The sequence below is a fragment of the Aythya fuligula genome, chromosome 1 (genome assembly GCF_009819795.1).
Source record: "Aythya fuligula isolate bAytFul2 chromosome 1, bAytFul2.pri, whole genome shotgun sequence".
In the NCBI taxonomy this organism is placed as follows: Eukaryota; Metazoa; Chordata; class Aves; order Anseriformes; family Anatidae; genus Aythya; species Aythya fuligula.
Genome location: NC_045559.1, coordinates 178,416,397 through 178,433,279, shown reverse-complemented (window position 1 = coordinate 178,433,279; position 16,883 = coordinate 178,416,397). Strand labels below are relative to the sequence as shown.

At 40.5% G+C, this 16,883-nt stretch overlaps 1 protein-coding gene across 1 annotated transcript in view; it reads left to right on the top strand.

The window, feature by feature from the left end:
* Positions 1-16,883, top strand: part of CAB39L (calcium binding protein 39 like) — a 45,941-nt gene that overhangs the window by 10,567 nt on the left and 18,491 nt on the right. The window contains 2 exon segments of the mRNA XM_032191882.1: positions 10,053-10,217; positions 14,875-14,993. Coding sequence (XP_032047773.1) covers positions 10,053-10,217; positions 14,875-14,993 — 284 coding nt within the window.

The following is a 16,883-nucleotide window of genomic DNA, read 5'->3' as shown; positions in this document are numbered from 1 at the left end:
ACTCTCCTAAACTGTGAATTCTGTGAATTGTGTTCATCTGAATGATCCTGTGTAATTAACACTTTGGCAGCCAGCTTAACTGACGAGTCCATGCTGTGTTTGAGGGGAGCATTCTGCTGTCCTTGCACAGCCCACTTGTCTCACCTACTGGTTGTGCCTGGCTGGCGTTCGTGTGACCATGAGAGGTGTCAGGATCAGGGAAATGTTCAGCCTGGTGACTCTGTCCATGTCCCCCCTGCCACGCATACATCATTTTTCTCTAGGTTGAGAGAGGAGGGGGGGGACAAGGTGTTACTTCAGCTTCAAGACATTAAGTCAAGAAAGCAGCCCTGCTTTGGATGGCATTTACACACATGCCAACATGGCTTGTTGGATCAGGACCTTGTGCTCCGATGCAGAGGAAGCACAAAGGGCCTTTCTCCCTTTGGAGGAGAAGATCAGAGGTTCATCAGTAATGCTACCATGCATCCGAAGCATTGCAATGAGCTGCTCTAAAATGCATCCTACTTGCTAATGAAGGTAGCCTGATTAATGTTTCTGAGTTCAGGAAGGTAAACCATAAGGAAATATTTTCAGTGCTGTGACAATGATAAGTTTAAAAAATGTTAGGGAAAGTAATTCTTGCTAAAACAGTCACTATAATGTCTCTTACTAGACATACAGGGTTTGTGGGCTCAGTAGACCTGTGTTTGAATACTGGTTGGATTTTGAATTGGGAAAGAAAAGGTGGTGGCACTTTCAATGGTGCACAAGTTTTCAAAATTTACTCACTCAAACTATACTAATGGATAACGTTGTTTTGTCTTAAATATGATTATAGAAAATTTAATGAAAACAAGAGCAAAGAAAAAGTATAATACTGCACTCTGTGCTCTTCAGAGGCTTGTAAGATGTTGAAATTTCTCTCTGATTTATGTTCCAAAGGAAGAGTCTTAAACTTTGATAAAAGGACCCAGAGTTCTGTCTCCTTCCTGCAAGACCCACAGACCCTTGATATCCAAAAGCTGCCCAAGGATTTTTAGACCCCGTGGGCCTATGAACAAATAAGTTTTGGGGGTCAGGGCTCTCCCATTTTTTCAGATTTCTGAGAAAACTGGAGAGGTGCCACTGTGCCTCATCATAAAATTGAGGTTCCCAGGACTAGCAGGAATGCCACTCCACAGCATCCCTGGCGTTGCTTGCTTGCAAAACTGCTTCCAACTAGAACTTGCCTCAGATACTTAAACAAGATGTATCCTGTGACAGTTCAGTTGTTATTGTAGTACAGCAAATGTGGCATGTGGGCTGAGACAGCTAAAAGCTGCTAATAAACTTCGAATTGACAGAGAAGAGTGGCGAGGCCTAAGTAACTGCAAGCCTGGAGGAGAACTTCCCCATTCCCTTTCCTGAGCTGAGAATCTTAAGTATGAGGTGAAAATGCCATGGGCTGGGGCTGTACGAGGCTGACAGTTCAAATAAAGCCTCGTGCAACTTTCAGCAGGAGCCATCTGTGCTCTGGAGGGGCTATTTTTAAATAATGCAGAAATGATCGTTCCTCCCAAGCTCTGCAGTGCTCAGGTAGAAGGAGCCTGTCAGCAAACTGGGGAAGACTTTTTGAGTAATGGGAAGAGGGGCAAAGACACAACTTGATAGATAGGGCTACTTGGAAGTGTAAAGGCAATTATATGTCTTCTCCGAGATACATTTCCTCATACACACATAGTATACAGAAGTTTGCCCTCTTTCTTAATGATGCTTATTGTTAGTCGTAGAATAGGGCCCATTCAGACTTTGACTGAGCTATTGACTGGACTAGCATCTGTCTCCTTAGATAAGGATTGAGTTTGACCCAGTTCTTCCACATATTTTTTTAATCCATTAATGTGTGCAGTGTTGCCATAATGCTCTTTAAACATTCCCAACTGAAAAGTAGGCCAAGTTGGAATGCTCCTTCCTTAGTTTTTATTTTATGGGTGTTTTATTTTTGTTTGCTTGCATGTGTGTTTAAAGCTTTGTTCTAAGCTGCATTCTGAAAGCTGATAGCACAGGTCGAGAAGTGCTACCACGCATGGCTCCTCTTTCTGTGAAGTGCTTTTTCTAACACCTTATTTTTTCTTTGATTTTTTAATAGCATCTACTTTATAGAAGGTATTGCAGCAATGGAAAAGCAAATGTAACAATTACAGGATTAAGTAGGCTAAGACAGCTGAAAAGCATACTAAAGCCTTCCTTGTGAAGCATCCTCCTTTTCCAACATCTGCAATAAATGAGGTATTCCTATGACATGTACAGTTGCTGACATCACGTTCAGACTTTGATGCAGTGAAGAACAATTAATTATATGTTATTACAGAATTCTATAAATCTCATGAAAAGTTATTCTCAGTCATGTTGAACCAAACTTGCTTGTATTTAATGAGAAATATCCATTCTGGAATTAACTAGAAAAGCAAGGAAATATTGAACAACCTAGGAAAGGAAGCCTTTGGGGTTTAGACCCTGTACCTCTTCCCACTTTCTGGCACAGACTGCTGTATCAGAGGACGTGCGTAAACAGGGAGCACGGAAGAGAAACCCTGATAGCAGCACAGAGGTCAGCACAATTGTTGAACCTAAGGAAAGACAACCGGTGACATACTAGTTAATATATTACCATGAATGCTGTTGTGTATTTTGTCGATGGATATTGTAAAATGACATTAATGGAGCAGATGCTTGATCCATCTCACAAAAAAAGAGGGTGACATCTCATCTCCTTGAAGCCTTGTGTTCAGCCACAAGTCTGGTCAGTGTAAAGCCCTTCAGGTTGCACACAAGATGTCCCCGAGGCATGTCCCTGAAAACATCCCGCTCTTGCTGCTAACCAAACACGCTGGGGTGTGGCAGCCCTGACTCAGTGCCATCTGCAGTGCCTACAGGTTTGGTAACATTTTCTGAACCCACGCTTCAACAAAAGCCTTCCAAGTGTCACATGCTTTTAATTCAGGATGGGAAGCGGATCTGGGGTTGGTTGAAACTTGGCCTAGACTTCTGTGTGCTTGGCCCTAAGCTGTCTGGGCTTGGCCTAGTTGTCCTGAAAGATTTGCAGTTTTTGGTAGCTGGTTCAAGCCTTGGGTTTGTCATGGACCCTAAAAACCCGATGAGTTAGAGCTCATCCAGGGCTCTGCATTGAGTGGTTTCTGACAGGCAGAGCCACAGGCTTCAGCATTTTTAATTGGTATTCAGCAATATAGTAAAGCTAGATGTAAAATAACTCAAAGCATCTAGTTTCTTCCCCTTTCACTTACATTTTTTCTAACGAGACTGCCTGTTCAGGTCAGTGTAATCTGACCTCCATTTCATCTCCATGTGCTGTAACACATTCACTGCTCTTCAGAAGGGTCAGGACAGCAGCATTTTAATACAGCTACAGTTAAGAGTCTTATGGAAATTTTTAACATTTTTTTTTTTTAATCAATAAATCCTGCTGTCTTATTTAGGACCAATGAAGCCATTACCAGAGCATTTTCATCTTCCTCCTGCACTGATAGGGCAACGGGGAAGCTGTGTGTAAGATGAGGTGCATGCAGAGGACAGGATGTGCATTTGCATGGACAAGCGATTGGATGACTATCACAAATGCTAATACCAGTGGACTCGATTCTGCAGCTGCCAAAGCCAGTTGCAAAATTGCCTTTGACTTCATTGCTGTACACTCAAACAAAGCGAATAAGATAAGAAGGGCTTGGCGCCCCTTCCTTCTAACTCTGCACAAAATTCACATGCCCTGGGACTTTGTGGCATGTTTTGTTTCAGCTTCCCCATTCTGCCAAGGCCTGTTGTTGCTCTTAGAGGTGGGAGAAACTCTAGATACTATCAGGCGCTAGTGCTGAGAGCTTAAAGCTTGTCTCTTCCATTTTCTTTTCCATTTCTAAGCACCTTACAACCTTTAGTTCTGCCTTAAGTGCAGGATTAACAATGGGAAAGGAATTTATGTCCAGGTGGGGCGACCCTATCTCTTTCATGTAATCATATTGCCTCTTAGAACTTTAATTATTGTGCCTGCTTTACTAGGTTGTCCTTGCCAGCCTCCTTGAGTAATAGGCCATAATGTTTTGCTAAATGTCAGAATTCAGCTTCCTGATCCAAAACGTTCTGCTGAAGTCTACAGTTTCTTCCTGTATATCCTTTTAGCTTGAAATCGCATCAAGAGTAAGTCAGTTCAGATGTTCCTGAATTCTCCATTATGCTGTTACAGTTGGTCATGAATGTTATGTTGAGTCCCTGTAAGAATAGGCCATTCTGACCTGTAACATAGGTACATATGTGTGAAACCTCTGACCTGCCTGTAAAGCAGGTAACACAGAGACAATCCACTGATAGCATTGAAAGTTGCATTTCAGGTAGAGGAGCAGCTCAGACTGATGATTAATTCAAGGCCTGATGCTTTTTCCCCTTGTGGTTTTTGTATTCTTCCTTGAAGAGGAGTAAAAAGATGCAGTGAATCTACATTCACAGAAGGGTTTAGGTTGGAAGGGACCGTAATGATCACCTATTCCAACCCCCTGCCATGGGCAGGGACACCTCCCACCAGACCAGGTTGCCCAAAGCCCCATCCAGCCTGGCCTTGAACACTTCCAGGGCTGCATCAACAGTTTCTCTGGGCAACCTGTGCCAGGGCCTCACCACCCTCATAGTAAAGGATTTCTTCTAAATATCTAATCTAAACCCTACCCTCGTTTAGTTTAAAGCCATAACTCCATGTCCTGTCACTCCACTGGCAAAGAGTCCCTCCCCAGCTTTCTCGCAGAGGCCCCTTACGTTCTGGAAGGCCACTGTAAGGTCTCCCTGGAGCCTTTTCTTCTCCAGGCTTGAACAACCCTAACTCCCTCAGCCTGTCTTCATAGGAGAGGTGCTCCAGCCCTCTGATGATCTTTGTGGCACTCCTCTGGACTCTCTCTAATACTTCTATGTTCTTTTTGTGCTGTTTGGCCCAGACCTGGATGCAGCACTCCAGGAGTGGTCTTATGAGAGCAGAGCAGAGGGGGAGAATCATTTCCCTCGCCCTGCTGGCCATACTTCTTTTGATGCAGCCCAGGATATGGTTGGTTTCTGGGCTGCAAGCACACATTGCACAATGGGAGATCCATCTGCCTCTTTGACAAGCATAACAGATCTGGATCACAAATGCATAATAGGACATGTTTAGGATAAAAGTGAAATTGGTGTAAATAGCAAAGAAAAAGCAAAGGGCAAGGTTTGTAAGCAGAGGTAACTTCTATTAGCCATATTGGAAGGGCTAGAAATTAAAGTTGTTAAAATTAGGGATTCCTGATAAAACATTGCTGTGATGTGCTTTGTTTTTTTTTTTTTTTCAAAAACTGCCTTCGTGAAGTTTTTGTTTCTGAAGCGGAAGACTTGCTTTTTTTTTTTTTTTTTTTTCTATATTATGCACAAGCAGTTACAGATAAGACAGCTTACCCTTTGAGTATGGAAAATACACAATTACGTGATTACAGGAATAAAAATTCAGCTTTCTGCATGAACAACGGATAAGACTTTTGTTTTAACCTTTCACGCTACCCTTTAAAATCTCCCTGGAAGATTTTACAAGAACAGAAAAATTTTAAGACCTGTAGGATTTCTTCATAATCCCTTAATGAAAAACACAAGGCGCTCCTTATTGCAGTGTCTTGTATAACTGTAAAATATAGAGAAAAATGTAACTTTTCAGGCAGCATTCCCAGCTTTTCCAAGCCTGTTAAACTGCTGTCCTAAGAACATTGTTACGCACTTTGGCCTTCCCACAGAGATCAGTCCAAAATAGGTAAAACTAAAAAATAGTCTTCTAGACCTAGCAAAGCAAGTTAGACTGAAGAACCCAGTATTAGTTCTGTGGCAAAGGAAAATTAAGATGTTTCATAACACTGGAGTGCTGAAATATTTAATTATAGGCATAGCATTACCCATCCTGAAATAATGAGTGAACCTCTGCAACAAAGTCACCTGGTCTTCAGACTTCTGTTAAGCTGCAGATAGGAGAGAAAGTCTTTGAGATCTTGAAGAAAGGAGAGGAAGATATTTTTTTTTCCCAAATAGAATTTCAGGGCATCATTTCTTCAGGAACTTCTTTATGTTATGATCCTATTAAGTCAACAGCAACAAGGCTTCGTTTTGCAAGGGAAGCAAGCTTAAGACCAAGCATCTTCAACACATAAGTTTCCAGCTCTCACTGCTGAAGCTGTTGATAGGTTTGGAAAGACACATTAATGCTGACAAAACCCCAGCTTTATCAACAGGAGAGGTTGAGCATGTTTATAATTTAACTTAGAGAATTAATGTATGCTTATCTCTTCTGTCAGTTCTCCATCTCTAAGGCTATTGCCCATTAGACAGCCCAGTAAGGTTAGTAGGCTGATCAAAGCAAGAGCTGTTATGTTTCAATATTTACAGAAAACATTTTATTTCTAAATGGACTCTCAGACTTCCTGTGAGTTGCTGGTCACAGAAAACTATGCTCTATGAGTAATAAGTTATTTTTTGCTGGAAAAAAAAAAACAACTTGTTAGTCCTGTGTTGGGCCAAAGTAAAGAAGAAATGGCCATTGCTGGAAAACTTGCCTTCATTGCACAGGTCAGTACAGGTTGTGCTCTCCTTCATTTCCTTTACATAGCTATTTCAAATCAGTCCTGTAACTCACTCATGGCTTGTCCATGTACCCACACTGAATTTTACAATGTTCTGGAGTGGCATTGGATCCTCCCAAGTTTGGGTGTTGTGAACTGAGATAACAGTAGTGCTTGCATGGCAGAAATGAAGACTAGAAGCCTTCAATTTGCTTTAGGAGGTTGAGATCCTGATGCCTGTGCAGTGACAGCAACACAACCATTAAATTGATGCACATGCTGGGAATCAGCTTGCATTTAATTTTTTCTTTGTTGTCCCTGTCTGCAACTTATTTGTCCAAAGTTCAGCACATGCCACTTTTGACACTTGCATGCAATAAGTATATAAGCTTAGGACTTGTGTTCAGTTGTCTCTCTCTCTTTCCTATACTCCCACACCAACATCTCTAAAATATAAAGAAATAAATTCAATCATGATGTACAGGACTCATGCCTAGAGGAGAATGATCTAATAGTTCTGAAAAACTGATTGTGCTTAGTTACAAGAATGAGGAAAATGGGTAACATCCTTACAAGTTTCATGAAACCTTTTCTTTTGCTCTGGGACTTCTGAAGTGACAGCTGCAGTACTTGATTTTTGTTGTTGTTGCCACTGATGTAAGGTAAATTGCAGTACATAAGGCATAGTAGACTTCAGTTTTTCTATCAAATCTCTCCTTTTGTCACAAAATTTATGTTTGTGGCATTGCTGGGGGGAAGAACGTCTTGCTGAGGGTTTTGCTGGTTAGTGTTTTTTTCATGTTTTCTTTAAAAAGGTCAGGACCAGTCTGGCTTTGTATGAGAAGTTCTGTAGCTATGTTTCTGTTGTCATTTATGTTCAACGTATTCAAGTGAATATATTTGGCTTTATTGTTTCTTTTGGACAAATCTGGGATCTTTGGATCTTGGAATGACTTTTTCTTCAGAGTCTTGCGCAAGTTTCCATCCCAGACACAGTGCTTATCTACTTAGGGTATTATTCTAAAAAAAATAGTAAGATTAAGTGGAAATGTCAAAGTGGAGAGTGGAAGTGGCTGTTAATTCACAAATCTGTGCTTGGGACTATGATTTTGCTACAGGTAGATTATAAGGGATAGAGGTAGAAGAGCAGTCCTTCGATTTGACCATAGCTTTTGGTAGAGGCTTGAATGTCAAACCACAGAATATCCAGAGGATATAAAGAAGGAGGAAGTTAAATATGAAATGTAAATTGCACGTACAAAAGCAAAAAAGGTGAGTGGATGGGATGGCAGATTGATCAGAGAAACACAGCTCCATTTGGGCCCCGTTGTGCCCATCAACACTACGATGTTCTGTCGTTTCTTTCTCCTTCAGCACTTTACTTTTTGGCCTCATTTTGAGAACAAAACAAAAAGCAGAGTATTGCAGGCTTTTTCTACACATCAGAAAGGACTACTTATGCTTTAAAGGAGAGGTATTAATTTTTTTACCCACAGAATGCCAGAGATATTCACACCCTACCAAGAAGAATGGGTGAAAAGCCAAAAACGTATGGATTTTCCTTTGGTATGAAAATATTTGCACAGTTCTTATAAAGATTTAGAGCTTTAGTTTACAAGATAGCACCCCCGTTGTTAATCCCATCTGTACTCTGTGGGATATCTCTAGTGACATACCACTAGTGTTTGTGATAAAAATAGGCTCTTCTACTGAACTGCATTAAGGAACAAAAAAGACTTCTGCTGTGGTTAAAGTTACCACATAGTCATACTCATTTACATGCCACTCATGCTGGCCTGTCTAAACTAGAAAACTGTGAATAGGTACAGACAGACTGGGGGAGATGCTTTCTGCTGTCCAAAATGGATCATCTACCTTGAATCATCCAGGTAGATGTGATGTGAAGGTGGCTTTTTTTTTCAGTTTATACTAACGTGAATAAATTCTGTGATGTAAGTCAATATTGAAGTGTTTGGAGATCAGCAGCACTTGGGAGATGTTTCTCCTGAGCACTGCGGGATTGTTTTATGGGGATTGATGTGGTGACATTTGGAAGCATGACATTTTCCCTTTCAGTTTATGTGAGAGACGTATTGAAATTATCGATCTGGCTTTGAACATCCATTAATGTCCAATTAGCTTTTACAAATGACTGTTTTTTTGTTTTTGTTTTTGTTTTTTTCTCTGTGTATTGTTTTGTATTTTTTTCCTGCTTAGCTACTGAAACACTCGTTTCAAATAAGTGTTTTGCAATTTAGACATAAAATGCTGTCCTAGCTTCGGAAACTTTCACCATCTTTGTTTTCAAACCTCTCCTTTACTTGCTTACCACACCCTGCCAAAAAAAAATATAAATCCAACCAGCCTTATATATGTGCTGGCTGCTGGTCATGCGTGTATTAAATATACCCTGACCCAGAAGGAGCTATTGCCTGCACAGCCCAGTGGCTACAGCAGGTAGGATTTAAAGCAAACACATGCTCACGAATCAAGCCTTTGCTCCAAGGAGCCTTTACTTATACAGGATGGAAAGGAGGAGGCTGTGAGGACAGAGCTACCTCGCTGCGACCGATGGTTGCTTCCCCTTTGAAACTGGGACGTTGTAATTCACATCTCATTGAAACCAGCTGACTGCCACCAACACTGAGCTGTTACCTGGTTTTGTGCTTTTCTCCTTCATTTTTCTCTGTTGTAAGCTTTATCTTCCAAATATTTCATAAGACAGTTCTTGATTATTTTTTTTATACATTCGGTATTTGAAACTTTGCATTGAATTAGTATACACTAGGTGGGGGTAAAAATGAAAGACTTGGTTTGTTGGGAGCCAGCTGTGGAGCTTTACTGAAAGCAAGTTAAGCTGCTAAATAATTTCCCAACCTGAACCTGAAGTGCCTGTGCACTCTTCAGATAAATCCCTTGCTGAAGATGCTGGCTTGGAGCATACGTGACGAGGAGAAATAGGTGGTGGCAACATAAGGCTGGCAGGGTTACAGGGGTTATTTAAGTTGGCTGTTAGGAGCCAGGACAGGCCATCAGCAAGCAGTTCTGGATGGGGGCAACATAGCCTCCAGGTGCCCCAGTTTTGTGCCTCTCGCCCCACAAGTCTTGAGGGAGCCCACTGCAGGAGTGGTAGCGGAGCTGCTCCCCGCTTCTTTGGGGGAGCACTCACAAAGGATCTTGATGTCATGGGTTGGTAACTGTATTTCTGACTCTATTTCATGCCCATGGCCTGGAAGTGACAGTATGCCATGTTTAAGTTGAATATATCTATGTGTAGTGTAAGGCCTGCAGGATCTGGTGTGGGCATTGCAGCCTTGGGAATTACAACAGAGTATTAAAGAGCTGTGATCATCACAGGTGCAGTTAGAAGCTTTTGTTTTGAACTGTTCGTCTTTTTAAATTTAAAACAATCTGATTTTCTTACTTTCTTTACAAAACCAAACCAAACCCTTGTCTGTTGGTCAACAGGCATCAGAGGAAGTGTCAAAATCCCTGCAAGCAATGAAGGAAATTCTGTGTGGGACCACGGACAAGGAGCCGCCTACAGAAGTAGTGGCTCAGCTGGCACAAGAATTGTACAACAGTGGCCTTCTGGTGACGCTTATTGCCAACCTGCAGCTGATAGATTTTGAGGTGGGTCAAAGTACATAAACCTTATCTCCCTGGTCTCAGTGTTGGCTGTGATGATAGCTGTGTTTTTCTGAAGCCTAAATAATTTTATTGCACTTGACACATGGTTGCACCATTTCTCCCACGCTGAGGAAGGTAGTTGTAGGTTGTTCAGTATACTGACAGATGTGTTCATATACTAGAAGTATATGCAGTGCATCTGATTTAACCTTTTCGTTTTTTTTTTTATAAACAAGAAAGAAATATTACTGCGTGAATCCGAACAAGATAGGAAATGATGATGAGAATACTGTTTATGACCTTGCACGCTGCAGTGATTATTAACCTCTTACTTTGGGAGACTGCAGCAGGAGTCAATCACTATCTCTGAAGTGTGTCTGATTTGAGAAGGGTTTCAGTGACATGGAGTGAAAATAATTGTAAACATGGGAAAGTCTCTTATGAAAAAGACTGAAAAAATTAAGGTAGTTTAGTTGAAAGGAAAAAAGTAGAAAAAGGTGTTGAAAACTGCCAGCAGGTGGCAAGGTAAATTGGATTGCCCCCACTTACATTTTTTTTTTTTGATTAAAGAAGAAAAGAATATATATATTATTTTTCAACAGAAAATAAATAAATATTATATAATTATATAGTCCATGGAATTTATGGCCAGTTCTGTTGTTAAAGCTAAGAATTTAGTAGAATTAAGATAACTGAAGTTCCGTATAATTAAGGAGAAGAAGAGTTTTAGTAAAAACAGATTACAGCAATTCAGAATAAATATAAACCCTTTTAACTGAACTTTAGCTAATATGGTCAGGGAAGAAACTTCATCACTGCCAGGACATTACAGTATTTCTGTGGTCCAAGGTCAGCTGGGATACTGGCCTCTGAGGGCTTCTGTGCATTTTCTATGGTTCGCTGGCACTGATGAATTGTCAGAAGTGTCTGAGGATCTCCCAGCAGATCAAAATCCCTGGTTCCCAGAAATCAAACCTCTTCCACTAAGGTCTGAAGCCAGGACAGTGTGTAGGGCAGGGTTGATTTTGAATTTTAAAAAGCAGCTCCTTGGAGAGATCACCTGATGCTTTCAGAGTCACCTTTTGTGACATTTACTTTCTTCTGTAAGAGTTATCCCATTATTGAAGTCATTTGTTGTTACTTCATTTCGCTTTCCATTTTGAAAATGAATGAAAAGGAGGAACGATGGGAGTTTTATGGTTGCTTTTGCCTCCTCTTCCTCCTGTCCCCAGTAAAGCCAGCATTCAAGGGACTGATTGATTTTCCAGTAGGTGTTGAAATGTTGTTGCTAGTGAAGTTCTCTCACTCTTCTTAAGGTCTTGAGTTCAGGAGATTTTTTATGCTAGAATTTCTTCAGATCTTTTCAGCTGTCATCTTTCCCCAGTAACTGTTAGATGCCTTAAGTACAAAAAAAAATCCACGCAAAACCATAACCCAAAAAAATACATGTATTTTATATTTATATATTTTTGAAGAAAATGAGAGGGAGGGAAGAGAAGATACTGTTAGCAAATACAACAGAGAAGGGAAACTACTGGATTTTTTTCAGTTGCCTGATCATCTGCATTTTTTTGTCAGGCAAAAAAAAAGAAATCTGTTAGTAAAAAAAATCCTAAATAGCTTTTATTGAAAAACAGATTTTTCTATGATAAAACCTGTTCAGTCATTTAGCAAAACTATTCAACATACTCTTTAGTAAACCAGTAGAAATGAAATATCATTGAATAAGAGGGTAGTAAGAGAATATGCTGCCTTGTCTTCAAATTCCCATAGACATTTTTAGTTTATCAACTTTTCTGCTTATTTTGTTCTTTGTCCACAGCTGATATTTAGGTTTCTTCATTAAACAAGCAATATAATCACTTTTTAACATGCAAGTTAGGTTTTTGATCTATATGTCATGGTAGAAATTAAAATAACCAATACCTGAACATCTGATTGCTGAAGGAGATAATATTTATGTAAATTACTTCATTTTGTCCTGACTCCCTTTCTTCTCCTCACTACCCCTCGCCATCCCAAAAATTGTTGAACCTGCTGGCCACTTTGAACTTAATTTTTGCGTAGTTGAACTAGCCTTTGAAGATGTGATTTCAAAGACTTTGTGAAACTTGCTGGCTGTTTAGAAGAGAGAGACGGGAGCTAATGCCCCCACCTAGCAAAAGGCAGAAGCACAGACTGAAGTCCTGCCTGTCTCATTTGTGTTTCATCTGCCAGTATGCTTTGCAGCACGTGGCAGGGGTATATGTGTGTGTATAGAGGGCATTGTCATGTCCTTCCATATCTCCATCACACATCTATAAAAAACAGAGGTTTATTGCTTCTGCCACTCAAGAAACAATATGATTTTAGTTAGGCATTTGAATGGGTTGCCCAGGGAGGTGGTGGAGTCACCGTCCCTGGGGGTGTTCAAGGAAAGGCTGGACGTGGTGCCTGGGGACATGGTTTAGTAGGTGACACTGGTGGTAGGGGATGGTTGGACCAGATGACCTTGGAGGGCTTTTCCAACCTTGATGATTCTTTGGTTCTATATAATTTTGTTGATAATACTGTTAAGAAGCACTAAAGTTGGGTTTGAGCAGGAGCCCAGAATCAAGATCAGACTGGATAGATTTTTGCAAATTTAGAACATGAAATTTATTGTTGAACTTTGAAGAGTTGAGGCAAAGGTGCATTCCAAAGAAGTCTATTTAAAAACAAAAACTAAGATGTTACTAACTGCATATAAGCCTAATGGTTTACAAGCTGTAAAGCCCATAAAAAGGACAGTAAATAGCCACAAGCCCAGGACTGGCAACATTGGACGGTTTCTCTCACTTTATCTTGAGATAGGAGCTAAACTGCAGTAGATGTAGTATTATGCAATTTGTTATTCATATGATGGCATCTTCTGAGGTTTTTCTTTGTTAATTTGTTCTTGTCTAGCCGTCGTGCTCTCCATGCTGCCTTATCTTTTGCTTCAGTTGTCATATGTATTTCATTATAAGGCAAACTGGAATTGCAGATCCAAGTGAGAAGCATTGCAAAAGCATTCCTACAATTTTTATGGATGTCTGATGGTGAGGGAAGTCTGCCTTGGTTTCCTTCTATCTGCCTCTGTTTTCCTGAGAAGAATTCGGAGAGACCAGCTTCCTTCCTGATCACTGGTCTCTGGAAAATATGCTGCTGTTGGACATAATGCTGTAGTACACCTAGCATTAAGTAACTAGTATAAAATTTGGCATAGCAGAAAGAATCACTTAATTTGGGGCCATTTTTTATCTCTCCCCTTTCGACAGCTCTTCTCTTTCTGGATTGCTTTCATGTTGGAGTAACTGCTGAAGTCGCTGGGGATCGCAGGATTCCAGACATCTGTTATGGGTGTTGTGAAGATAGGGAGAATGGGGCATCTTTATAAAGAATTAGCTTCATTAAGAGAATGTCCAGAGGTCAGAAGTGCTGCAGACAAAGGCAGGTGGATTGGCCTGGTCTGATTTGATCCTCATATTTAATTCCCCGAGTCCCTGAGTCCCCAGGCCAGCTGGGTTGGAATGAGTAGGGAAGCAGAATATTTTGTGTTTCTCAGCAGTGATTTATTTGCAGAGGTGAAACCAGGGAATTTCTCTCTGTGTGAAACTGTCTGTGCCTTGGCTTAAAACATTCAATAATTCCTTCGCCAAGGAATGTTTGTCCTCTCAAGACAGATCAATGAGCGTGTCGAGATTATAAGCAACCTTTTGCTTGAGCTCGCCCTGTGCATAGTGACCTGCTGTTTGCTCAGTGCCTTGGTTACTGGCCATTAGCACGGCGGTCTCTCCCCTCTATTAATTGCACCCATCAATTTGTCTCCTGCGGCCAGGGGAGAGAAAGCGGTGGGGAGGAAGAGGACTTAGAAAGCAAGATGCGTTGGCAAGCTCTGTAGCTGGATAGAGCACAATCTGGAAGGGCCTTCCGCAAAGTTATCTGCACGGGGAAGTATGCAAAGACAAAAGATGATTGTACAGATGTGTGTAGGCCTAGAGAGAGGAGAAATTTAGGACAAAGTTAAAGATCCTTCCCATCTTAGCTGTGAATGAAGCTGGGACATGTATGTGACACAGCCTTCTTATCAATGGCAATTATTTCATTCTGCATGGTTAAATAAGGGGTACAGTTTTAAATTTAACCCTGATTTTTTCAAGACTGCAGTTGCATTTGCATTGATGACATCCAAATAATGAAAATCTTCAGCTTTAGAAAGCCAGGCTGTGTTTCATTGTACCAGCTTCTAGCTTGACAACTTATATTTGGAGGCTATGGGAGCAATAATACACACTGCAAAAGCACATTTGGCTCAGGGTACTTGTTTGCTTCATTATTTTTAATGTTGTTACATGAAATAGCCAGGGAGTTGCTCAACAGAATAAAGAGGGTACACATCTTCATCCAGAGAAGAAAAAAAAAAAAAAAGGTATAAATGGGTGTGTGTGGGATTAAGTATTCTTCAGAGCCACCCAAGGGAGTAAACCTTCTTGTGGCATAGAGAAAAGTGCAAGTGTGATGTGGTGGGACTATGGGGGGCCCCAAAAGGAGACAGACTTGTTTTTGTTTTAAATTTCATTTCTGCTTTAAATGGATATTATAGTGAATGGTCATTTACTCATGCTTTTACAGTTGAAGATATGTTTTGCTTCTTTAACAGGGCAAAAAGGACGTTTCCCAGATATTTAACAACATCTTGAGAAGACAAATTGGCACACGCAGCCCTACTGTGGAATACATTAGCGCCCATCCACATATCCTATTCATGCTTCTAAAAGGGTGGGTGCTTTCATTTGACTTTGATTTTCATTAAAGAGCATTGCCTGGAACATACTGGCATTGCAATTGATCTACTGTCTCACTTTTATTTATTTATTTTTTTTTAAAAAAAAGGATTTTCAGACTTTGTTCCAGATTTCTTTTGTTTCTTTTATATTGACTTTCTTTCTACATGAATGTACACTTTTTAATAACTGGATTATTTTATTGAGCCATTATTTCTTCACCAAACGTCATGTTGGACTAATTATGTGCTGCTTGTTTTTGACTGCTCACCATGTGACATGTGACTTCAGTTCTTGCCCTGAACTCTTATGTAGTATTGTTGACAACTGCTGAATTTCATTTAGACCCTTTTGCGTTGCAGGAGGGGAGTTACACTGCTCCCTATAAATAACTGCAGTCAAATGCTGGACCACCATGTGGCAGAACACAGAGAAGCAAAAATGCATAGTTGTGTCTGTGGGACAGACTTCTCGAATGCTTGTAGCCACATGTGAATTTCAACTTTAAATTAAGTCACTAATGAACTCCATGTCTTTCAGTAGTAAATCTTTTTTTTTTCTTTTTTTTTTAACCTATGAGGGAATAAGTGCTCAGCTGGTGTTTCCCAAGGTAAGCTGGCCAGGGAGGGGGAGAAGCATGGAGAAGACATCAGCTGTAGTTGCATTCAAGAACGCACAAATGTTGGCCTTAAAGTCTTGAGGTTTCTGTCCCCTTTGCTTGGCCAAAAGTGCCTCCCATTTAGCAAGAATATCTGCTTTTCCAACACTTAGTCTACTGTTTTCTGTGGTTTTCTTTTGGCCTTAGGATTTTTTTTTTTTTTTTTTTTCTCTAAGGAAAGAAGAATATATGTCATTGGGATTAAAGAGCTAATGTTGAAATAAGTGCATTCATTAGCTGACCAATATGAAACAACGAGGACTCTCACAGCAGTTACCTGGTTATACTAGTAACAACCATTTGAAAAATATGGTATAGGCCTTTTAAACTAATGGTACTTACAAGAATATGTATATTTTTTAACGTGTTTCTTGCTCTTGAGGCTTTAGATTGGTGTTTTAGCCATTCGCTCTGCAATCGGTGTTAGGAAAATACTTAAGCCCTATCTAAGATTTGTGCATAACAGGAATGCAGCCCCAGGGGTAAAATCCCTTCCAGCCAGCCTTCCCCTCTGCCAAGGACAGACCTGAGTGAGTGATCCCGGCCTCCCTTGGAGTCGGGGGAAATAGGCACGTCTGGAGCCTGATTCCTCTAAACCAGCTATTTGCCTCAAAACTGGCGACGTTCCAGTGCAGCTGAGCAGGAAAAGACAAGTAATCGAGTGAACTAATTTCTACCAGGGATTTAAAGGAGTCGGAGCCTGTCATTGAATGTGGTGTCAAAACTCTTGTTTGCTCTGATAACACGAGGTCCTGGTCTGGATCCACTGCTCTTCCCACCAGCAGGGTGGTGGGGAACCAGGGCAGGTCGCTCTTCTGACCTAGGTCTTTCTCTTACAAGTATTGTGATTCATTGTGGTTTTGCTTTAATTTTGAAACTCTGGCTTGTTTTGTGTTACTAAGCACCAGCATCTTTGGAAAGGAAGCCAGTAAGCTAGTTAAATGGATTTTGTTTTCATTTGTTCATTAAAATTCAACATTTATATAAACCTCAAACTATTTATTTCAAAACAGTGTTGATAATTCTCTCAGTCATTGTTAAGTTGTACAACTGTTTTCAATTTCATACATAGATGCAATCAGTTTCTTCCCTTTCCTGACTTTCAGATTTCCTTCTCTCCTTTTCGCTCATTTTGTTTTTGCACATTGCGTGTGCATCTCTGCCATATGTCTCGGCTTTATTTAAAGTTAGAAAATATTTTTGGACCACGTCCCAGATATTCCTTGG